This window comes from Acanthopagrus latus, chromosome 15 (genome assembly GCF_904848185.1).
Source record: "Acanthopagrus latus isolate v.2019 chromosome 15, fAcaLat1.1, whole genome shotgun sequence".
NCBI classification, from domain to species: Eukaryota; Metazoa; Chordata; class Actinopteri; order Spariformes; family Sparidae; genus Acanthopagrus; species Acanthopagrus latus.
Genome location: NC_051053.1, coordinates 28,022,514 through 28,047,414, shown reverse-complemented (window position 1 = coordinate 28,047,414; position 24,901 = coordinate 28,022,514). Strand labels below are relative to the sequence as shown.

Below are 24,901 nucleotides of genomic sequence, written 5' to 3'. Positions count from 1 at the left end.
ATTACCAACAACTCATATTCCATCAACACCGACTCTAACGATGAGTCAGGCAGCTTCATCAAGTTTGTGGTGGAATGCATAATCAATTCTGTCGGCTTCTCTGTGACCCTGGCTGCCATCTACGCCCTTTGTTCTCTGGTAGGTACATTATAAATGTGTAATGTGTCTGCGTGTCTATAAAGGATCTTGATGTGACTCCAGTAATTTAGTTTTGTGTAGATGTGTGCTGCTGTTTTCATTGAGTTTGTGGTTTATACTGATATAGAGGCGATTTAAGCTAATTTAAAATGAAATGAAAACCGGGCATGTTCAGTGTCTGATTTACTGAGACGGCGGCTCTTCACCTCGACAAATGTTTCTGTGGTTGTTGAGATTTTCATTAATATACAAAATATTTACTTCACCAATAAACATGCTAGGCTATGACTCAAATATTACTAAAAAAAATGACTGTAATGTGGTCTTAAGCATAGTTATCAATCGATTAGGAAGCAACATGTAAGGACATAAAGTGATGATTTGACAAAAGAGCGAGAGAGAGAGGGAGCAGGCGGAGCTGAGATATGTTGATAAAAATGGTCATATCAGCCAAGCATACGCTTTAAAGGCTTAGTAAATCTATTAACCTATTAAAATTCATCTGAAAAAATGGACCAAATAAAATAATTGCAGATTTGGTGACTTTTTCAGAAGACATATAATAAATTCACTACTGAAACAAACTTCATGAATGTTTTTTGTAGTTTGTGCTTCACTCGTTCCATCACAGAAAGATGAGTTGTAGAAACCATTGAAACTCAAGTCTGCCATGATATACAGATGCATTTAAAAAAGTGATTATCATGGAGAGGTTATTTTCCAATATATATTTTTTTTTTAAAGTCATTACGCATGAATTGAAATATTTCAAGCCATTTTTTGTTTTAAATTGGAAGATTATAATTTAAAGATCATGAAAATCAAAACTCCTGATTGGCAGCGAACTGGTCTGATCTGAACCTGGCAGAGAATCCATGATGTGTTGCCATGCCGCACCACATAGTTGCAATTATTCATACAAAAGGAGCCCCGAACAAGTATTGAGTGCACAACTTAACATCCTTCAATTAGAAGGTCGACATTTCTTTCATGAGCTATAAGCTAACATCATCAAAATTAAAACAAAAAAGGCTTGAAATATCTCACGTTGTGTTTTTAATCAAATTACGAAAAAAAAACTTTTGAATGTTATTCTAATTTTTGAGATGCACTTGTACATTTTCTTTACAAGTAGATGTAAACTTTTAACCATGACTGTAGTAGTTTACAGTAAAGCCGTTTAGTGCCTACACACCTGTACAAACTGATGTCAAGAATGTCACACAGCATCTCACTAATGTGCCAGAACATAAATTATGTGAACTGACAGATAAACATCGGCCATTGCATTTCCTGATTTGCTGACAGCGGTCAACAAGGCAGGTGCAGATACAGATACAGATGTTCAGCAGATAGATTGTTGCCTCCCTGTTGTTTACAGCCATTTGTTGACTTTCACCAATGTTGTCTTGCAGGTTCGAGTTAATCATGTTGCTCCGACCTACGTCATCAACCTTCTCGTTTCCAACCTCCTTCAGTTCTGTGGCAGGATCATTCGGCTGTCAGGACATGATGATAAGACGATAGATGAAGCCGGATCTTTTTTATATTCTTTAGGCCTGCTGGCCAGCGTTGGCTTCATGGTGTGTGTTGCCATGGAAAGGTACCCATCTTTGAATCCAGCATGCTTGTACTTCTGTCGTCTTATATTGATATGAAATTTTGAAGCTCCTCAAACACTGTGTCCATCTTGTGTTACAGATATTTGGTCATCACCTGTCCACTGTGGTACCGCTGCAGGCGGCCTATGAAGATCTCTGTGGTGGTGTGTGCTGTGCTCTGGGTCGTTGCTCTAATCTTTCGCTTATTTTGGTTTTACTCAAATTATCAGAAGGTGCCCATAACCATAGCAGGCACTTACATCCTCCTCCCCATCCCACTGTTGATATTCTTCCTGGGTGGCACTCTCAAAGCTCTGTCTGCCAGCCGTGTCCCCTCTGATGAAAAACGACGAATCATTGGGTCATTAGTTCTGGTGCTGCTTATTCACACGCTGCTGTTCCTGCCCACCGCCATTTTGTTCCTGGCAGGGAAAAACATGAATAATACCTTCGCCAAGATGACGATCATTTTTCTGCGGTTGAGTCCTTTTGCAGATTTACTTCTGTATGTCTTCATGAGGAAAGGGATCGTAGACAAGCTTTTGGCTGCTGTGTTTTGTTGCAGAATGAGCAGCAATAACAGCAGCAGAATGAACAGCAACGACGTATCCAGTTCAATAGTATGAATACTGACAACAACTACACAGTCAGCTTCATAAAGGCAGAAAAAAAGAGTTTTAAGAGACAAAACAGAAGAACTTCCATCGTGAAGTACCTGATGTCCGCCTGACGTTTAAACACACTCCTGTCATGAGGATCCAGCAGCAGTTGTACACTCACAATTATGAACAACACGTAGGTCAAAAGCCGTTGAATATAAAAAGGACTCATTGAAATAAGTTGAGAAAAATAAACACAGTGTTTTTAATCCAGAAAAAAAAGCCAATGAGGCGTCTATGTTTCTGTCTCTCTGATCAAACAGTGCTGATGTGACGCTCGTCTGCTCTTTGATGTAGTTGTTTATGTTCTCATTTATATCGTATATCTAATATAAGTCTATCAAACGTCTATCCAAGCAGGATGTCTTTGGCTTTGCCATCTAAAATCAAGCTATTTTTTAAAATCTTTATTTCATGTAATCTTATTTTTTTGTTGGCAATTATGAGAGTTTTAAGGATTTGATTCAGTGCAGATGTTATTTTCTTTAATATAGATAAATACAGTATATGTAATTTAAAACGAAATTATAGTTTTCTGGAAATTGAATAAATATATGTTTCAAGACAAAAATGTAAATGTCTGCCTTTTGATGAACTCCCTGAATTAAAACATAAAGGTTTAACTAAATTTCTGCTGGTCGACATCTCTGTTGTCTGTAAGCACATAAAGACCAAACCTGCTGTTACCTGTTATCTGTGGTTGCTGACCTCAGTACAGAATACAGCTGACATGTCGTTAACACTCACCAGTTGTTCTCCTCATGGAGGATCTCGGCTCTTCAGCCGCAGCCTCCTCCAGCATGAAGCGGCAGCAGCGCCGCCATGTTCCCCGGGCTGACACTGCAGCAGCGGGCAGCTCCTCCCCGTTAGCACCGCTCATGCTAACACAAGGAGCGCCGCCTTCTTACTGCCGTTCAGTAACGTTGTCATCTGTAATGGCCGCCGTGAAAAAGCTCGTCACCTTCGGTAGTTTCGCCACAAACCTTCTGTTTTCCTGCCGCTTCCTCCGTTTTTCTGTCCCGCTGCAGTAACTTCGCTTCATTGTTGTTTGTTTTTCGCGCCATCAACTTTGTTTGGCTACTGACTTCCTGAATCATTTCTGCACATGCGCAGTACGATGGAATAGTCCAAATTAGTGGGAACTGAAGGGGGGTCCGCAGACACAAATAACATATTGATTGATATTTTAGCGCGAGGATAAAAATTAAAACACAATTACGGGACACGAACATTCAGCAGAAACCAGCTGACAGCTGACCGGTGTAATTAAGCAGAAGATCAAACTGTGATCAAATTCATTGTTAGTTGTAACCCTACATGTTTCTGTGATGGTACCTGCCTACAATTATCAGTAACACTTAAAACTAACTTTCATTAAGAAAAGGTAAAGTAATAGATAATTAAACTTGAGTGAGTTGTCACTGCACAGTTAACAAACAATGAAGGTCTTCATAAACCATTTATAAAGATAATGTTTATTGTGAAGTTGCCACTTCAGTTTTAGTTCATGATGTATACTTTACAGTGTGATGACGTCACAGATTTAAGATGCTGTTTTCAGCTCATTGGAGGTTTTACAAATAGAAAACCTTCATGGATCAAACTCACAGAACAGAAAGAGTCACAGGCGATGTCGGCTGTTCTTGCTCAGTGTCTGCAGTTTTACAGGCATCTCTTTTATAATGGAGCTCTGACGGGAAAATGCTTTTTGGGCTGCAAGGTCTGAAATATCAGACTGTGGAAATACGTCATTATAAAGACGACACAGCCAACCGTCACGCTGAACGGTCACCAAAACCTGTTACTTTAACATTGTAGAGCTTCTCCTATAAAACTGCTGATCGAAAAGCAAATCGTCGTGGCCAAAACTGCTGGAAAAGCCTCAAATGTTTGTCATTTTGAATATATCCGGGCAGATTGTTGGAACTGCTCGCCGTGTTTAATGATGACAAAACCATTTGCCTCTTGACTTACCCGACCCAGTCACCAGAATAAATGTCAGATATGTACATTTCTGCAAAACACAGATAGTAAAAGTGGAGATTTTCAGCTTAAAGCTCAAAGACCTCTCAGAGAGTCAAATTCAGAAGGTGTGTGGTTGTATTTTTTGTTTATTTTATGTCCAGTGAAGAAAACAGGCGTAAAAAGATTTTTCTTTGATGAAATGTGTGATCAAACTTCAGATACAAACATATTGATCGATCTGTGAGGAGGTGATATCAGCTGAATCGGTACAAACAGTCTGCGAGGGACAAACTGATGTTGGTTTAAGTTCAACATCACTGTTCAAAGTGCAGACAAACTGCTGATGTCATCATCTGGCAGCCAATCACAGCACTATGATGACTCAGCAGAAACACAATGCATTTATACTCATATTATTTTAATCCTGATTTAAACTAACGTACAGGCATCAGGAGCGACCTGAGATTCAGTCGCTCCGACATGTGGACACGAGTCAAACAACACGCTGAAGAGTTGAACTGAAACATGGTGGACGTCATTTCTGAGTCTGAATGAGTTCAGTTCAGTTTGTCTTTAGACGAGTTATCAGTTTGTCCATCTGTGTGTGTGTGTGTGTGTGTGTGTGTGTGTGTGTGTGTGTGTGAGCTCAAGATAAAAGTCCGGCCTCGTTCAGCTCGTCTCAGTTTCAGCTGAGTCGGATCTACAGAAACAGGAACATGAAGGTTTACTTGGTGCTGCTGCTGCTGCTGCCGCTCTGCTCAGGTACAGTTATACACTGAAGTGTTTGAGGTGAAGGCGGGTCGACAGGAATACAGACCAGTCAGTAACAGCACAGGTGTGAACTGTAGTTAGAGTTAGAGCACATTTTAAACGACGTCGTTTGTACTCTTACCTCTCATCTCTGTCACTGATGATGATTTATGACAGCACTGTTGAATTAAAGAAGATGTCATGTCGTAAAATCAAACGTATATGAGCTTCATGTTTACACTAGTGGAGCGCTACGCTACGCTACGCTGCCACAGCAGAGCTGCTTCAGCTGACCACCGGCCTCCTCATGACCCAGTTAAACACTAAATAAAGTCCTGCAGTGAATCTTTGTGATGTAACAGATGAAAAGTAGTTTTGTCTCACAGAAACTTTGTGATTGTCAATAGAACTAACAGACTGATCTGAGTTCATGTAACAGTGATTCTATTGGCTGACACCAGCAGAGTGATTCTATTGGCTGACACCAGCAGATTGATTCTATTGGCACATCAGAATAATGTTTTTAAGGAGCAGAGAGACTTTAATTCTGCACCTCTGAACTCTTCTAACAGACACGTTGTGTCTGATTGGCTGCACACACCTTCACACTGACGCATCAGTGAACAGGTGGACCAGGTGTGTGCTTCAGTCCAGGTGTCCAGGTATCTTTAAAGTGTACTGAGGTTCTTTATTTCAGCGGGATCGTCGACTCTCCCTGACTGTGAGTATCGTTACAGTCGGGTCAGTCCCGGATGTGATCTGAGGAGGTGAGACTGCCTCAGGTGTGATCACAGGTGTGTTTGTGTTGCAGCTAAGGATTTTCACATCCAGTGTTACGGCGAGGACTTCTTCATGGTCAACAACATGCTGCTGGACTGTCGCAGCAAAGTCCAGCAGGCGTGCTACACCAGAGGTGAGTCGTCTACCTGCTCATGTGGAACGTTTGAATGTAGATTTGATGAGCCGACTGTGTGGAAACGTTTACAGCTGCTCTTTGTGACGACACGTGTGGATTTACACACCTGTTGTGTGGCTCTGATGTGTTTCCTGTTTGCTGCTGCAGATAACGGAGAGAAAGGCTGCATCACGCTGGACCGCTGCTCCAGTCCAGGCTGGACCTGCTGCCACAGCAACGGCTGCAACAAATGAGCCAATCACAGCCCAGGAAGCTCTGACATCATCAATAAATAAAATGGTGCCATGATAATGTATTGATCCTGTCTGAACTGTGTCATGAATCACACTCATGATGTTTGTCAGTTTGCTGTATTAAAATCAATTCTCGTGTAGTTTTGTGTTAAAGCTCAGTGAACTACACCGTCTCATCAACACGGCACCAACATGGAGCCAACCGGGTCAGAAAAGGTTCTAAACAGGACATGAATCTGCTCCTATTGACAACTGCAGTTCTGTGACAGAAGAGTTGGTTCTGGTTCAGTTCTGTGAGCTCTGCAGGAGCAGAGTACCAGTTCCAGTCTGTAGGCTGACCCAGGTGTTAGCATCGTCCTGGTTAGTGAGTAGGTGAGTCTCTGTGTTCACTGTGATGACGTTTATCGTCCCGGAGAAGTTCTGCAGCCTCATGTTGACACTTGTTAGCAACAAGCCAGCAGCCCGGCCTTCTAAGCCCCTCCCACAGAGGAGCCTTGTAACCACGGCAACAGAGGATGCCAGATAACCAAGATGTTGCATTCAAAACAACAACATAAGCCCTGATTGTTCTATTTCTGATCAATACAATTAAATTACAGTGAGAGTGCCTCATGCAGATCACTGTAGATATCCAGAGTAACAATCAATATTCCTAACATCGCTGTAGACGAGTCAGCAGGTGATCATTCAGGTGAGCATCATCACCTGCTGCCTTTCTGAAGCAGGAGGAACGTTATGTCTCTAAACTGATTCAACCACTTCAGAGTGTCCTGAACACATACTAACATTACTGTAAGGGGGATGAGAGGTGGAATTAAGTGGATTAGAAAAAGGTTCTTTTAGATGGGACACAGGTTCTGTAAAAAATCGTGGAGAGCACACTGACAGTGACCAGGTGAAAGAGAGACAATTCAACAATTCACAATTCAACACTAGACAATAAGTTATTACACTTCACATAAAAAGGCCATAAAGGATTAAAACCTTAAAAAAGGTTTTAAAACCAAGTTCTAAAATGGGAGCTACACATGTTAAAATAGTCTGGTAACAGGAAAGTCTGTTGTGCCAGCCAGACCGGGTGCAATGACGGCTCAGAGGTGACGGTGGAGCTGCAGGAGCTGCAGGAGCTGCAGGTGCTGCAGGAGCTGCAGGTGCTGCAGGTGCTGCAGGAGCTGCAGGAGCTGCAGGTACCTCGGCTGCTTCCCAGTCAACATCCCAGAAGTCACCTGGAAATCGAAACACACGGCCAATACGGATGTCCACACAATACACGAGTTGCAGTGCAGCCAGACCTGCCAACATGTGTAAAAGCATAATTACAATGAAAGAGCCACTTTTAAGATTTACGTATTTTTGTTGTCAAGCTCATTTTCAGTGGGAGTGCTACGGCACTTTTACGCTAGCGTCAAAATTTTTATTTTTAAAACAGTAAGAAGACTCGATATATAAATGCACTGATAATTTGTTGTTTTGTCATTAGCAAAAAACAATATTGACCTTGAAGTTGAAAAAGGAGCCTCATATAAGAAACAATATTAAAATCAAAAGCCAGAAAAGTCATGTGAGATCTGGCGTGGATAGGTGAAGCTATCGCAAAGACAGTAGTTCCGCCTTAACTGTCCTCCAGGTTAAGCTACTGCTAACATGAGCTGTTCAAAAACTTTCTTTTTAGTAACTCTGTGTACACAAACAATGTTGTCAGTGCTGGTGTTCATGTGTAGAGACCCTGGTGATGCTACCAGCAAAGTTTCATGTTGTGTCCAGACTTCTTACTGTTTTAAAAATAGAGATTTTGATGCTGTTGTAAAAGTGCCCGTAGCACTCCCATTGAAAATGAGCTTGACCCAAAAACGAAAATACAGTAAATCTTAAAAGTGCCTCTTTCATCATAATCATGCTTTGACACGAAGGTTTGACTTGCGTACGTTCACAAAAAACGCCTAGGTTGAATTTTAGTGATTTTAGTTGGCCTATCAACACAGTTTTAAAACTGGTACATAGATTTAAGTGCAACAGAGACTCTGCGAGGCTGCATCTCACTGCTACATCATCTAAATCGGTCTGGAGAGATAGCAGCGTCAGAGGGTTGGGTCAGTTAGTTGGTCCTCAGCTCAGTGGTTATTATTTTTTTTAGCAAGCGAATGCTAGTTGGTGAACCGGAGCACCCGGAGAAAACCTGTTTGTGTCTTAAGCCTGAAACACACCAGGCCAACTGCCGGCCATCTAAACTGTTTGGGGAGAATCGGACAAGTTCAGGAATGAATCTGTTCGGAGTGTTCAGCTGTGTTGGAAGCTTTTGGAAGTGCGTGGACAGTGTGAGATCGATGGCTGTTGGCTGTATGAGCCATTGGATTCTCTGATTAGTTGTGCGCTAGTTGTATAACCTGATTGACGGTGTGCTAGCAAATCAGCGCGGTGTGTTGGAGGGGCGGAATAGTGTGTGTGTTGCTAAACTATATGTGGCGTGCTTTGTTTTTTAAGCACTACATTCTGTCATTTCCTGTTTTGGTTTACTGGGACGAGACTAGCACCACCTGATGTTAAGGAGGCTTGCTGCATCTCGCACAGAATGAACATGATACTCTGTAACTGGCAGCTATCGAGGAGGAATGTTCACCGCAACTTTTCTGCCAAATGGGTCAGACGAGGCAACAGAGAGGTCGGATGAAGGCCGCTGGCCGTTGGTCTGGGAGGTCTGTGGGGGCCTTTAAGTGCCGACACCGAGGACCATGTTGGAAACTAGAAAAATTGCTTTTCCTGCGAAAATACATCATGAATGCTGATGGCTGAAATGATTTTGGAAAACTGCTGAATGTACTGCCAGAAATGCTCAAAACTATAAGAATGAATGAAAAGGAATTTGCAGAAAGAAAAAGAATTTTTCAAAAGCTGGTCAGTGTCGCCCACTCAGCGTTTGAAGAGCTTGGTGAATCTTTTCCAAACTGATCTCCATCGACTGGTGTTTCTGACAGGCCGCTCACTTTGTGTCTCTGGTTGAAGGACATGTGTTGTTGTGTTCTTTGCTTCAATGAGTCTCTTCTCCTCGTCGGCTTTCACAATATCAAGTCTCGTTAACTGCCTCTCCTTTATCACAACCATCTCTTCGTCAATCTTCTCATATCGTTTCAGAGCTTCAGTCAAATATTTCCTCTCTCTTTCCATGGCCTGTACTTCCTCCTCAATCGTCTCATCGTCGTCTTTGACCATGTCTTTCAGGCGGACCCATTCGGCTTTGAGCTCTGCGATCTTCTTGTTGTCTGAATCACGGAGGTTAAGCAGTTCGGCCACGCAGCCGGCTATGCACTCGACTTGTAAACCTACCTTGGGTAGATCCATCAACTCCAGTCTGAGTTGTTCAAGCTGGTGGGTTTTTTCAAGAAGTCTCTTTTCCCTATGAATAAAGCTCACTCTCTGAATCCTATGACTCTCTTTGACCTGTCTGAATGTCTCTCGTGACCGTTTCAACTTTCCCTGTATGATGTGCAACTTGTCCAGCTGCTGCTCACAGAGAGCGTTTGGTGAGATGTCTGGTCAACATAACTTCTATTCATCAGGCCAGCGAGTCGTATCTGTCCTACCTGCGTACAAATCATCTTAAAAATATCACCAAAACAAAAACAAGTCAGCAAAATAGCTGCATGAAAACTTCGTGACTGGTGGACAACTGTCATGATAAGCATGTTGCCTCAAAACATTACTGAAGTTCACGTCATCCTTATTCATTAAAAACATTCAGTTCATAAATGAATTTTATTGTTCCTAGTTTAACTGCTGTTATTATTTCATTTGCTGATTTATTTCTGTCTCAGAATCAAACTTGAGTGATAACACATTATTTTTAGGTCTCAATAGATAAAATGAAACTTATAAAATGGGTTATTAGTCTCTTGAAGCTTCATTGTGAACTTGTGTTTGATGGTAAATAGCAACAAGGAATACCAAAATAAAATTTAGGAAAATGATCAACTGAAATACAGAAAGTGGTGAAAATAAACAGAAACTGGTTGGAAATGAAAACTTCAAGAAGAAACCAGCTGGAAGTTTTGTGGAAAAGTACTTTAAAATTCAGCAGCTATTGGAAACATTACTTCTGGATAATGTTGGTGCTGATAGATTTGGTACATTTTGTGGTAATTTGGAGGAAAATCAAATATAATTAAATGAAAGATCTTGCACAGCGACATCAGCAGAACTGTAAAATGAAACAATTCCCATCTTTATCTTCTTCCAACAACCAGGATGAGCGGCCGATAAATAACACACTCACAGTAACAGATGCGAGCATGTGAACGTCTGGACGATCCTCTTGGCCTTCAGATGCTTCTGGGAGATGAAGTCCAGGTCAGGAACCAGATCATCACGGAGACTCTGAAGAAGCTCCTGATTAAAACCTTTATTCTCCGTGAGACACAGTGGACTCGTTTTCTTGCACAAGTCTCATTTAATCAGTTTGTACATGAACACACACGCACACGCACACACACACACTTCGGTATAAAATAAAACAACTAAAGCGCACCATAAAATCTCATCAATCATACACCAACAGGTTTTGGTTTAAAAATAAATTCATGCATCTGAGCATCATTTATATTTCCATGTACAGTATGATACAGATCATGTGACAACAGAGGAGCGACACAGTCTGACAGCCTGAACACAGAGAAACATTTACAAACCAAAACTGATCTCAGTGCAGCATTTTACATCTTCAACAAGTGCAACATTTATTTCTCTTTTTTTGTGGACGTTTCTTGTCTTCTTCTGTTTTTACGGTAGTATCTGCGACTACATCACACATGCACTCTGCACAAACAGCTCGTGCATCAGACTGTTCGCTAGTAAACATGAAGATCAACTCATTCGTCATTTCTCCTCTCTAGATTACAGGAACGAAGATCAAATTCAATGTTTTTAATAATCTTAAAATCCTTGTTTTAAGCTATGGCAGGCTGGAGGGGACGTGTGTGTCAATACTTCAGTTTTAAAAGAAACTCTTTATCTCAAGTTTATGGACTAAAATCTGCAGAAAAATACATGGTATGATCCTTTTAAAGGGAAGATTTGTAAGATATGGCCAGAATTATAATGTCTTTCTACGTATTTTAAAAATGAGGTGAAGAAACAACGTCGAACACGTCTCTGTTCTGTGTTGCAGAGGTGTCTACTGAAGTTAGCGTGCTAACCAGCTAGCCTCCTCACGGCTCTCTATAACAGTGACATCCTGAAGTTTCAGCTGGAGATGTAAAAGCAGCCAGTTCAATACTGAGTCTAATAAGTTTCTGTCTCTGACTGAACTCAGACCAGTTTAATCTCCTTGTTAACTCATCGTCAAACTCACTTCATTCAAACTGAACAGAGTCAGAGACACCAGAACAGTTCTGGTTTGTCTCCACAGTCTCCGCTGGCTCAGTCCAAATAAATCCTCAGTTCACAGCAAGGTGGAGATGTTGTCCCCGCCTGACGTGTCTTCTCACCTGGTCAGACTGCTGTAAATCACCTCTGTAGCTTGTCCCCTGTCTTCACACTGACCTCCGTTGCTCTCAGAGGCCGAGTTCAGTCCCAGTCTAACGTCCACTTCAGATCCCCCCAAGTCCAAAGTCCTGGTCCAGGCTAACTCCACGGCCACTGTCTCCACCACTAACTGAGCAGTGAGCTAATTAGCTAATGGTAGCTAGCTACAGCAAAGAAGCGGTTAGCGGACAGCAGCAGCTGTTGGTGACTCTGATGAAATGCTGCCCTCTTTCATTTTGGAGTGACATTTAAATTCTGGCCATATTTTACATGCGGTCTCTCTGAGGATCATCTTTAATTTGACGTAACGTGTAAGATTTATTTTACCACTGATCTTCTGCTGTTTTTCCTCCCGGCTGTGATGTTTTTAAAATGTTATTTTTGGGCACAGAAGCAGTCAAGCTTAAGTGATTACTTCAAGGATGGAGACTGTCGATGTGTCGACGGCGACCGAGCCAACAAATTAGATTGAATTGTTTTCATCTTCACACAAACAGACTCTTTAGACACTTTTCACAACAGTTAATATTCAACAGCTCCGGCACAGGAAGCTCATCCACACGGTAGATTAGGCATAAATAACATTTAGATATTTCTGTAAATGTTCCTCCTGACATCCTCAGATGTCCTGTGTTGTGTTACGATCACGATGCTTTGGATGTTTCACGCCTCTAAAACAAAAAGCAGCAGCAAAGAAAATGTTCATTTCTTTTGTTTCCTTTCTTTGTGGGTGAATCAAAGTTTGAACATTCTCAGTGTAGCACCAGACCGAGTACAAAATAAAATCAATTATGGATTAAATGAAAAAAAGATTCATTGTATGAAATATCCCCATCACCCCGATTATGAAGAAAACAAACAAACACAGGTAGAAAGTTCCAGAAAGGCACTTCAGTGTGATGATATCCTACGACAGATACAGTAAAGGCTCTTTGAAATGAAAAGTGATTTGAAATCAAATGTCAAGTTTCTCTTCTCAGTTTCAGAAAAACTTTACAGCATTTCAGCATCAGAGCATCTTCTCTCCCGGTCCAGAACCTCGTCAGTACAGAGCGTCCTGAGTCCAGAACCTCCTGAGTGATCCACCAACAGTTTGATCAGATCACTTATGAATCAGTGTCTTACAGATTGTCCTTTAAATGCTCCCGTCAGTTTAGTTTGTGATGAAACATTCTGTCAACGTCACTTTTTCCACTTGAATGTTGCTGTTTTTCTGATGGTGACCTGAACGCAGCATCAGCAGCTTTAATAAGACGTGTGTGAAGAGTTGAAACCAGGAGTCCGATGTTTAAACGACCCGAGGACACGAACACAACACAAACAGTGCTGAGACAGCGAGTCTCATGACTTCCTGGTTGGCCTCTAACTGCACAGTAGTGAATCCAAAAGAACTTTTAAAAAAGGTTTTCTTTCCAGTCAAGAGTCGCTGAGTTCACTTGACCAACTGTTGTTGTTTTTAAAAATTATAAATGAATATGGATCGGATTATTTTCTGGTTCAGAACAAGAAAAACAATCTGATGAAGGTTGTGATGATGGTTCTTCAGGTTCTTCGGGTTCCTTCCCGTCATGTGATCCATCATCAAGTGTCTCAAGCGTCTGTAGTTTGAAGCCAACCAGAACAGAATCTGAACATCTCGTCTCTGAAGCGGCTTTGAGAGCAGGAAGTCTTCCTCCAGCTGTCTAACAAACAGACGTTCAGGTTGTGGGTTCGAGTCCCTCTGGGTCCACTTGAGGTGCTGTTAAGGCGCTTTGGATAAAAGCGTCACTGGGCGGCAGAAATCTGTGTGTTTACAGGCATTTCCACACAAACACGCTGCAACAGACAAACAGCTGTTAGGAACTGAATGGTGCCACCAGAACCACAACATGGACTTTATTCTGACAGGGTTCAGGTCCGGTACGATCACGTCATCATATTTAATTTAGACAAACATAAACAATGCATTTTTTCTGGTAACCGAAACTTTACCTGTCTGTAATCAGTATAATCAGACAGGCTGTAACCATGGTAACGGCTCATCGTCATTATCATCATCAGCTCGTCTGTTCGAGTAGGACCGGATGTGTGTCGGGTTCAGGTCGGACGTGTTTTAGGTTGAGGTTGGATGTGTTTCAGTTTCAGGTCGGACGTGTTTCGGGTTCTGATCAGATATGTTTTGGGTTCGGGTCGGACGTGTCTGGACTCTCTCGCAGTAGCAGTCGAGCCGCACTCAAGAATGTGTGTCACGATGGTAAAATGTGTTCCAGCAGACATCTACAGCAGCAAGAACTAACGCAGAATCATGTTTTGTGTTGTCGCTGTGTTTCAGGTGACCATCTGTTATTGATCAGTGATCAGCTCACCTGCAGTCGTCTCCTCCTGTGCTGATCACGTGTTTGTCTTCATGGGAGAAGCGGATGTTGGTCACGTGCACCGAGTGGCCGAGGTAGCGCTTGTGTTTGGCCTGGAGACAGAAATCATTTAAAAATGATGTTAAATTCTTGTCAATAAACAATAATCTAATGTTTTTTATTGTTTAAGGTGATGTTTGGCAGAAAACAATAATCTGCACTGCCGTCATGTTTCAATCTGACTGTCCAGAAATGTATGAATGACCTAATAAAGAAATCCTGGTGACTGTTATCACTTTATTTAAACCAGTGGTGTCAAACTGATCCAGTAAAGGGCCATGTGGCTGCAGGTTTTCATTCCAACCAAGCAAGAACACACCTGATTTGGATCAGGTGTGTTCTTGCTTGGTTGGAATGAAAACCTGCAGCCACATGGCCCTTTACTGGATCAGTTTGACACCCCTGATTTAAACCATTTTATCTTATTTCCACACAACATCATCCATCTGTTGAGCTCACAGTATCTCTTTTAGAAATCACACAATGACGACAAACAAAAATGTCAGTGACTCACAAATTTCTCTGTGCAGGGGAAGTCGAACAGTTTGACGAGTCCGAAGTCGTCGCCGGTGGCAACGTTCAGGCCGGCGTGAGACACACACGCACAGTTGACTTCAGCTTTGTCAGCATTTCGTGGCCAAATCCCCAAAACTTCATCTCCCAGAATGCTTAGAGACAAACAACAAGAGGTGAAGCTGAAGGGGAAAGAGTGTGTGTGTGTGTGTATGTGCATGTGTGTGTGTGTGTGTTACCTGGTCCAGGTTGCCCAGGTGATTCTGTCGATGATGGTCTGGTCACTCACCAACTTCGCTGACGGAAGCTCGAACACCTGTCGCTTATAGACTCCTGTGGACACCTGACACACAGTCAGCAGTATGTATATGAGTATATGTGTATATACCTGTGTGCATGTGTGTGTGTGTGTGTGTGTGTGTGTGTACCTGTATATAGCAGCTGTCAGCAGAGAAGTCGAGCTGCAGGATGAAAGCCGGGATGTCGCTGCAGTACACGATCCGGTTCAGACTCGGACCTCCGCTCACATCGTAAACATCCACTGTGCTCTCCACAGAACCGACCGCCAGCAGCCGCCGGTCCGGACTGAACCTGCACACACACACAAAGCTCGTTTTTGTTTTCTGCCTTGTTTCTTTCTGTCGTGTTTGTTTTGTGTTTGTATATTTGTGAGTTTCATGTCTCCTGTTCGTTCTCTCTCTGTCTCTCCCACCGGATGTCCTGGATGGCGGCGCTGCGGTCTCGTTTCTTTGCCCACATCTTCAACGAGTTGGCGAGGAGGAGGAGGAACTCGCCGTTCTTCATCCCCACCGCCAGCATCTCTCCGTCTGCACTGTAGCTCACACACCGGGCTGCGTGACCGACACACACTTTGTTCAGCAGTTTCTGCAGAGAGAGAGAGAAAAGACATTAACAGCCATCAGATATCCTGCGTGTGTGTATGTGCGTGTGGGTGTGTGTGCGTGTGTGTGTGTGTGTGTGCGTGCATGTGTGTGTGTGCGTGTGTGTGTGTGTGCCTTGTCAGTGAGGTCCCACAGTCGGATGGTGGCGTCGTCACTGGCGGTGATGCAGAGATCTTTAGCAGGATGAGCAGTCAGACCCCAGATTCCTCCCCGAGCGTGACTGTCCAGCAGCAGGTTGGACGCCGCGTTCTTCTCCCCGACCTCGATGATCTCGCCATCCTTCGTCCCCACCAGGATCTTACCCTGAGGACAAAGAGGAGGAGGAGGGAGATGAGGAGGACGGAGGGAGGACGACCACCGAGGGATGAAGGTCACGATCGAAGGTTCTCACCTTTCCTCTGCAGACAGATCGGACGCACTCCACCTGCTGTCCCGTCTCCAGCTGGAACGCTCGACAGCGTTTCATCTCTTGGTCCCAGAGCTTCACGGCCCCGCCCTCCTTCGTCCTGACACACACACACACACACACACACACACACACACACACACACACATTGAGCTGATGTGATGATGCCTGTCAGATGTAGTCTGGACTCAGCTGCTGTCACTCACGGCCTCTCCTTGCCGCCGGTGACGATGAGTCCGTCCCTCAGCGTGGTGTACATGGTGAAGACCGGTCCGGTGTGAGCCTTCGCCACCACCCTCAGCAGGTAGTGATCCCGCCACACGTACACGTCGCCGTTAATGGCTCCGGTGAACGTCAAGTTATTCTGCAAATGTAACAACGGTAATTCAACGTGGAGCTGAACATGCTGAGTTCAGGGACCTCTTCGGATGAGCGAACAGGTTATAAACTCACAGCACCGAAGGCGACAGACAGCATCGTCTGCATCCTGCCGTCCTCCACCGTTCCCACCACGCCCTTCTTGTACATCAGAGCGCCGCCAGCCAGCGTCCAGAACTTCACGTGTTTGATTCCCACCGACACAAACTGAGAGTCAGAGTCCGGACGAAACTCCACCACAAAGATCCGGTCCGGGTGTCCAGCTTTACTGCACACCTTAGATCCTGCGGAGAGACACTTCAGTCAAGATCCTGTCGAGTTCTGATCCAGACGACCTCCTCACATCGTTCACAGCTCCACTTCCTTTAACAATCAGGGCTCCATCGCTGCTCATTTTGATGTCCGTTTTCATTGTTATTCTTGACAACAACATTGTGAACTTTTTTTTTTTAAAGGATGATTTGTTGCATTTCTGTCACTCCTCGGTTTAGCAAGTTTTAAACTGGGACTTAAGACTTACGGGATCTGTTAAAGGCCCGGTGAGTTTTAGTTTGAGTATAATCACCAGAAAGTAAATGTTGTTGTGGTTTCATGACATTAGAATGAGGAGTTTATGTCTACGTGGGGAGCAAGTCTTTGAGTTATAACCTCTAGTTTTATAGACTAAATAAAATATTCAGGAAATGAGTTTCTTGTCCCTCAGGGCCACCGTAGCTTCAGGTAGAGACGGTTAATCTTTAGTTTTTTGGCTCTCTGTCACTGCAGATGCTTTAAGAACCAGATCATCAAGCACTTTAAATGTTTTTCAGCTGGATCGTACAAACTGTAGCTTGTATTTGCTGACAAAAACTAGGAAATCAAGAGAAAACTAAAAAGATCTTCAGATGTGACCAACAGCATTAGTTTATAAAACTGTCTAATTATTTCTGACACATTAATCGTAGATGAAACTATGAGCAGATGTCGGTCCGACCTTCCTGCCAGCGCCACACAGTGATGGTGTGTTCGGGCTCCACTCCCACCGACAGCAGCAGCTTCCCCGTGGCGCTGAAGTTTACGTAGCCGACGCCTTTCGTGTGCGGACAGCGAAGGATGGACAGCGTCTGTTTACTCATGGCGTCCCACACGTGGATGGAAGGTGTGGTGCCTGCAGGAAGATCACCAGACACGAGCAGAGAGAATTAAATCCAGTTTGATGACATCAAGTGGACGACACAACGCCACAGAAAGATGTTGGAGCAAAACCAGGCAGTCAGACGGATCGATGCAGCCCACAAACACCCTGAGAACCAGAACCATCAGCACCAAGGACTGAACAGAGTCTCTGTCTGAAGATCGTGACCTGATCTCAGAGTTTAGTCCAGTAAAACAAAATGAGTTCATCTGATCAGTGAGCGTGATTTACTCCTGAGTTACTAAAAGTAACTAAGAGTCCTGTTGGACTAGTTCTGCAGGTCGTGTCTGGGTTCCAGGGTGTCTGTCGTGGTGGGAGAGGCGGTGCGGTTTGAATTTACCTGGGAGTTCACTGACGTCACCTGAGGTGTGGTGAGAGCAGAAGGTGACAAATGAGGCCAGCCAAAACACACACATACATAAACAAAACAAAAAAAACAGACAAAACCTGAGGTGAGTTGTTTCAAACGTCAGCCATGACAGTAAAGAGAGATATTGATGGGTGACTGTCGCTGCTCAGGCGAGTGTAGAGAGTTGTTTATCTGCAGGAGCTGTTTTATTCGTCTTGTTGTTTTCAGCAGAAACAAGGTGACGTTTCACTGGGTTGACAGAATCTGTCAGCTGATGAATCTCAGTCCATCTTTTAGCTCTGTTTTTGGTCTCCACCACCTCCTGAGGGAAATATCTGCCTCTTTACATGCTAAATGCTCCTCTATGTTCACCAGGTGTTTATGAGCCTGTTCACACCTGGAATTAACATCCTGCTCTGTATAAAAGACAAACCTGTCCATCACTGAGACAATCAGACTCCATGTTTCTACTCAAAGACAGAAAGAAGTTCATCCAGAACATTTGCTGAATGAACAAGAAGGTCCAAATAATGCAGAATGAGTCAGAGACAGAGTTTCACAGAGTTTATAAAGTGTCTCCAACTCAACAACTCACTAAACTGACACATTTGTTAAGGGAGTCTGGGGACTTTCTCCACGGGGACAAAGAAGTCGCCTATATTGTTCCTGTTTAGTGTCTTTGTAACATGTGACATGTTCAGATCAATAACATGTTTCTTCTTTCATAAATGGAGTGTAAATGGTGAAATCAGTGTAAACAGTGTGTTCAAACAGCTGATCAATGTTGGCAGGTAAGACTTTAGCACTTTAGACACAGAAGCAGACAGGCTGGTACAGACATGCTGCCACAAACTGACACTTTTTACAAGGAGACAAACAACTTCAGCTGAAACATTTAATGCTGAATTTACAACAAGGACACAATGAGTCAGAATCTGTCAGAGACGCAGTTTCATAATGGGTATAAAGTTTGTTTTAACTCAACAACTCTTAAATTAGCTGATTTGTTAAGGGAGTCTGGTGACATTGTGGTTACTACTCAGCTTCATGTATTATATTTAATGCTGAATTTACAAGAAGGAGACAGTGATTTTTAATTTGTAAAGAAAATGTGCTGCAAAGTTTATAAACTTTCTCCTAACTCAACATTTCACAAAATTTAGTGTTTTTAAGGGAGTTTGGTGACTTTCTCCACAGGGACAAAGAAGTAGACTACAAAGTCTCTCTGGTTCTTCCCTGAAGACAGACGTTGTGTTTCCACTAAGGTAACTGCACACCTGTAGCACATTTACATCACTGTATTTTACATTATAAATCTCACAACACAAGACTGAATGTTAGATCGTACTTCTCCTGTAAAAATCAACTGTTCATCTGCTGATTTGTCCTTTTTAAAACAGCATGTTCAGTTGGTTTCTATTCTCTCAGTGGACAAAAAGTAAAGCAAGCAGGTTAAACATGAAGCAGAGGAGAGAAAAGCAGGATTCATTTAGTACAGAGGAGTTAGTAGAGAAACACACTGGCATGCAGAAACACACACACACACACACACACACACACACACACACACACACACACACACACACAGTGTACCGATCTGTCCCGTGGCGATGATGTTTTTGTATTTGGGATGCTGGTTGACGGTCAGAGAGAGGATGTCGTCTGTGTGCTCCAGGTAGAAACTCTGAGTTCCTGCAGCAGAGAAAGACACGTAAACACATCACTGATGTCATATGATGTCTGTGTGCGTTGCCGTGGTTACCAGTGCTGAGACTGTGGACGATGGCGGTGGCGGCAGTGTGGTAGACGATATCTGTGCCGTCGTTGAGGTAGTGCAGGTTGTTGCGACAATCGTAGCCCCGAAAACCAAAGACATGATCCAAAACCAGGTCCTGTAGAGGGAGGAGACAGGAGACAGGTGATCAGGAGGACAGACAGACAGACAGACAGGAGACAGATGATCAGGAGGACAGACAGACAGACAGACAGGAGACAGATGATCAGGAGGACAGACAGGAGACAGACAGACAGACAGACAGGAGACAGATGATCAGGAGGACAGACAGACAGGAGACAGGTGATCAGGAGGACAGACAGACAGACAGACAGACAGGAGACAGATGATCAGGAGGACAGACAGACAGACAGACAGACAGGAGACAGGTGATCAGGAGGACAGACAGGAGACAGATGATCAGGAGGACAGACAGATGGACAGGAGACAGGTGGACAGACGGGCGTACCTCGACTAGCCTCTTCTTCTTGGACACGTTGTTTTTCTGGAGTTTCTCCGGCTGCGGTGCTGCTCGACTCACTGGAGGCCTGGAGGATCAATCAGTCTGTTAATCACCTAATCAATCAACTGGTCATTCACGTCTCACTGTGCTGAGGTCTGGAGGACAGACAGGTGAGACAGTCTGCAGACAGACAGGTAGGACAGACACGAGACAGACAAATGCTGCTCGTACTTCATGGATTAAAGTAGTCGTAGCAACTTGCCACTGATGAAATGGAGTTAGTGCTTCAGACAGAGACAAATAAAACCACACGTGACTTTAAATCCTGTTGTTGTGATTAAAAACTACAAACACACAATCCGAACCCGTGTGTTCAGAACCAGAACTGTTTCAAATATCTACAAACGCTCTCTCGTGTTAAAATCTACATTCATCCCCCTCAGATGTTTTTGTGGGATTATAAATCCAGAGAGGACAGAGTGAGGTGATGCCGCACACACACACACACACACACACACACACACACACACTGTGGAGGCGTCGAACAGACAGACAGTATAAGGTGGACGAACAGGTGGACAGGTGTTACCTGGATCCCCTGGACAGCAGAGGGACAGAACCAAGGTACAGAGCTTTAGATAACACACACACACACGCACACACACACACACACACACGCACACATGCACACACACACAGACACACACATGCACAGGCCTCAGAGACACTATAATGTGACTAGCAGTGGCTGCAGCTACATGCTAACAAAATTCTAGCATGCTAACCGGTGCTTGTTGTTTTAATGCTTGTGCTGTCAATGCTAACATGCTAGCATAGCTTACTGTGTTAAAGGGTGCTGTGTAGCTTTGGACAATCTGAATTTTGTCATTTACATTATTAATGCTGTAATAACACAAACTGTCTCCATCAGTGAATCAACAAACTGTGTGAGGACAGAGAGGTGGCAGGGTCCGCCACATATAAACACAGTAACACTCCTTCATGGTCAGTTTGTTTATTCAGTTTATTCAGTGGTGGAAACAAAGAGAGTTTGTTTATTCAGCTTGTTTTAATCAGCCAATCAGGATCTTTGTCTGCTCATTAACCAGAACTACAGACTGCTCCTTTAACACACCAACACGCACGAGCAGAGCCATCTTTCAGTCTCCGGACCAGAACCAACAGATGAGCTGAGTTCATGTTTCTGTCTGTCTGACACTGGCTGAGCTTTATTCTGAAAGGACATCAGAGATAAAGATCTCCGCAGGAAGTGATGTCACAGTGTCCACAGGTGAGTTCTGACTCTGACTGGGAGAATTCACCTCCTGCTGTTGCTCGAGGGCTCTGGCGCCCCCCTGTGGAGGCGTCTGTCTGTCTCCTGCTGAGCGTCTGATACTGATCACATCTAACATCCTGATGCTGAAATGTGGTCAGGAGGTGGTTCTGTGTGAGTGGCATGAACCAGGCTGTGGATCAGAACCACACACCTCAGGTGACACACAGGTGCTGAGGGCTGAGACACAGGAGGAGAGGAAGAGGGGGAATCAGCTGAGTTTTAAAGAGAGGATGAGATGAGAAACAGAGAAAGAGGAGACGAAGATGAAGCTGACGGAACGGAGACAGATGTTACACTGAACTGAGATCAGTGTTGAGAATCAGTCCGCTGTAAGAAATGATTCTGAAATGATTCTGATTCTGTTTCTTTTACAGCGGACCTGATCCTCCTCCATCTGATGTGACTGTTTGAGATTTTATTCTCGCTCTCTTTTCTTTTTACTCAACTACATTTGTCTGACAGCTTTAGTTACTGGTTATATGTTCACAGAACTCTGAATGAAGAAACTGCTGGTTTCTTCTGGGATTATCTGACTGGGTTTCCAGACGCTGTTTGAAGATAAATACACAGAATATATAATTTAACCCTAATCCTACACAGTGAGCATCATACTTACTTGACAATGCCCTGCCTCCAGGGGAATGCAAGTCAAAACACAACACAGATATTAAGAGTCTCTACGAGTAAAGTCAGACAGCAGCACTCAGGAAGTAAAGGCTCCACGAAGGGACAGAAACAGGCGTCTGTTTTCCACCACAGGAACTTAAAGGACGAGTTTAAGAGTCAGGAGTTCAGCTGTGAAGCTGAGCTGCTCATGTGCAGCCCGTCTGAAGTGGGTCCAACGAGCTGCTAGCCAGGCTAACAGAACAGTCCAGTGTCCAGAAGTCCAGTGTGAATCTCACAGCCGGAGGTCGGAGGTCAACCCCAGGAGCAGCGATCACCTGTTAGCTCAGGGTAACTCGCTGCTCGTCCTCGCTGACAACAGATGCACTTCAAGTTACAGGTCATTAAGTTCCTGTGATGGAAAAGAACGACTTCTGTGTCGACATCGCTGCAAACTGACAAAAACACTGAGAATCTTCTTCCTCTTTTATCAAACGTCCTGTCAACACGAAGTGCTGAGAGGAGAGTTTAGAAACGTCTTCACGTGTTTTAGTTTTCAGCTGCCTGTCACCTGCAGATCTGAACCTTCAGCGTGGCCCTTTGCTGTTGAGTGTTGTTGAGGACAGAAACTCACTGAAGTTTGTAATGAAGGAACAAAACAACATTCATCCATCATGCAGCAGCCAGGGCATGCAAACACACACACACACACACACACACACTCACATTGAGTATCAACATACTCGACTTGATACTTCTAAAGCTTTACAGAGTTTACTGACATTACTGTGTGTGTGTGTGCATGTGTGTGTGTGTGTGTGTGTGTGCATACCTCTCCTCAGCAGAAAGCTCCTTCAGCTGTTGGTGAGGTTTGGTCCCTCTCATCTCTCGGATGCTGCTGGCGTACATCTTTGTGGTATAATCCACCGTCTTCTCGCGGGCAACGTCACTGTCGTAGCCTTTGGACACACACACACACACACACACACACACACACACACACACACACACACACACTTAAATTAGAGATCTGCAAACTGACCCTCATTGTTTCCTGTCACCTGCTTGGATGCAGAGTCCACCTGGATGGATCCAAAACTCCAGGAAAATATTAAAAATTAAAATATTTTTTTCCCACAAGCGAACACAAGCTAACCCTGTGGAAGAAGCATCTGTGAAATGGCGGATCCATTTTTTTTGAGCATCTCAACCCCTGAGACTTGTTTCAACGTCATAGATTTGAGCCATTCAGTCCAAAAAATCTAGAAGAGCTGCACTATTAAATTATTCTATTCTACAAAACTGGAAATCAGCCGTCTCGATCTGAGATCTGAGGGCTCTGCCTCCAGTGCTGCGTCCAGGTTGAACCTAACATCCTTTTTTGGTTCAACCAATTTAAAACCGGACTCACGTGTCAGACATGGTGTCCAGTTGATTCCTATGAAAGCTGCTCAGTGCTGCATGTGGCCGAAACCTTTTGACTGCCCTGGAATAAACGCACTCACAGATCTACCTGGTAGCTCTACATACGTCTGCCGACCTCACCTGACTTCCTCCTTTGCTCCCTGTCATAATCACCTCAGCCACTCGAGGTCTCGGTCACTTGAGCGTTATCATACGGACACACCCACCTCCATCCTCCTCGATGTCGTCATCAGACTCCTCGCTGTCCACCAGCGGTCGGTTGTCACGACACAAAGGCCCGTCCCCCTCCACGCTGACTCCACCTCCTCGCTCCCTGGCCCAGATCATCAGGGCGGTGTCGGCCCCGCCCACCGTGAGCAGGGTAGAGTCGTCCTGAGCCCAGCGGACGTTGGTCACCTGGGCGCTGTGGCCCACGTAACGCTTAAAACGAGCATACTGACCCTGAAAGAGGAGGAAAGAAAGTCACCACCTCAACATTATTTGCTGATAATCATCCCGACTGAAACAGAACCGGCGACTCGGTCGTACTCGAGCAGGGTAGCTGAACAGTTTGAGGAAGCCGAAGTCGTCACCGGTCGCGAGCAGCGTTTGGTCTCTGGTGAGTGACGCCGCATTGATGTCGGTGATGTCGCTGTGCGTCGGCCATATTCCATCACAGCTGGAGCCCAGAACACAGGTCCAGCTGGCCCAGTCGACCCGCTCCAGCTGCACACACACACAAACACATGACACACACACAGTTAGAGGTTAAAGAGCAGATAAAGGTAAATATCTCTGAAGGTAGCTAGGCTCACACACACACACACACACACACACACACACACACACACACACACACCTCAGAGTTTCTGATGGTTTGCCTCTTTCCTCTCGGGGCTTCAAACAACAGCTGTTCTTTGGCTCCTGTGTTCACCTGAAGCAGTTTACCTGCAACACAACGAAGTTCCTGAGCGTAGAACTCGCTGCGACACGTGTGATGTCAGTGATTAACCTCCACCTGCTCCACCCTCAACACCAACAGCTACCTTACCTCGAGCGTCCCAGTCGATGTGTGTGATGTAGCTGGTCGCTCCTTTACAGACGCCGACTCTCTTACTGGTCAGCACGTTGTAGATGTCCACGAAGCTGTCGTGTGACGCCACCGCCAGGAACTTACCCGAATCTGAGAGCAGAAGGTGGATTTTTAATCTCTGAGTAGAAACACACACGTTTGTGTTAATGTGTGTGTGTGTGTGTGTGTGTGTGTGTGTGTACCTGGAGTGAAGCGGACGTCAGAGATGGCGTCACGGCGGTGGTGGAAGCTCAGCAGATCCTCCAGCGTGTCTGCGTTCACCACCAGCACGCCGCCGTCGCTCAGACCGACCGCCAACGCCTTCCCATCAGGGGAGAAGGCGCAGCAGCGACCGCCT

General features: G+C 44.4%; 1 protein-coding gene and 1 long non-coding RNA gene across 5 annotated transcripts in view; both read right to left on the bottom strand.

Moving 5' to 3' along the window:
• Positions 1-306: 306 nt before the first annotated feature.
• On the bottom strand, positions 307-4,818 carry LOC119033307. The gene is made up of 2 exons (XR_005079224.1): positions 3,146-4,818; positions 307-2,161 (listed from the first exon to the last, which is right to left on the bottom strand). It is a non-coding gene; the product is annotated as an uncharacterized LOC119033307 (long non-coding RNA).
• A 5,865-nt stretch (positions 4,819-10,683) lies between these two features.
• The window catches only part of LOC119033260 (echinoderm microtubule-associated protein-like 6), a 50,077-nt gene continuing 35,859 nt past the window's right edge, over positions 10,684-24,901 (bottom strand). The window contains exons 24-45 of one of the 4 annotated variants that reach the window (XM_037123127.1): positions 24,747-24,899; positions 24,523-24,654; positions 24,331-24,419; positions 24,021-24,197; positions 23,699-23,933; positions 22,900-23,026; positions 22,081-22,095; positions 20,135-20,213; positions 19,654-19,783; positions 19,485-19,583; positions 17,883-17,903; positions 17,342-17,515; positions 16,444-16,652; positions 16,197-16,354; positions 15,976-16,090; positions 15,699-15,887; positions 15,395-15,567; positions 15,111-15,273; positions 14,922-15,025; positions 14,684-14,837; positions 14,122-14,222; positions 10,684-13,591 (exon numbers count right to left, since the gene is read on the bottom strand). In XM_037123127.1, the coding sequence (XP_036979022.1) occupies positions 13,567-13,591; positions 14,122-14,222; positions 14,684-14,837; positions 14,922-15,025; positions 15,111-15,273; positions 15,395-15,567; positions 15,699-15,887; positions 15,976-16,090; positions 16,197-16,354; positions 16,444-16,652; positions 17,342-17,515; positions 17,883-17,903; positions 19,485-19,583; positions 19,654-19,783; positions 20,135-20,213; positions 22,081-22,095; positions 22,900-23,026; positions 23,699-23,933; positions 24,021-24,197; positions 24,331-24,419; positions 24,523-24,654; positions 24,747-24,899 (2,822 nt within the window). In that variant the 3' untranslated portion in view covers positions 10,684-13,566. The remainder of the gene's footprint in view (positions 13,592-14,121; positions 14,223-14,683; positions 14,838-14,921; positions 15,026-15,110; positions 15,274-15,394; positions 15,568-15,698; positions 15,888-15,975; positions 16,091-16,196; positions 16,355-16,443; positions 16,653-17,341; positions 17,516-17,882; positions 17,904-19,484; positions 19,584-19,653; positions 19,784-20,134; positions 20,214-22,080; positions 22,096-22,899; positions 23,027-23,698; positions 23,934-24,020; positions 24,198-24,330; positions 24,420-24,522; positions 24,655-24,746; positions 24,900-24,901) is intronic. The other 3 variants (XM_037123129.1, XM_037123128.1, XM_037123130.1) reach the window with 3 other exon arrangements.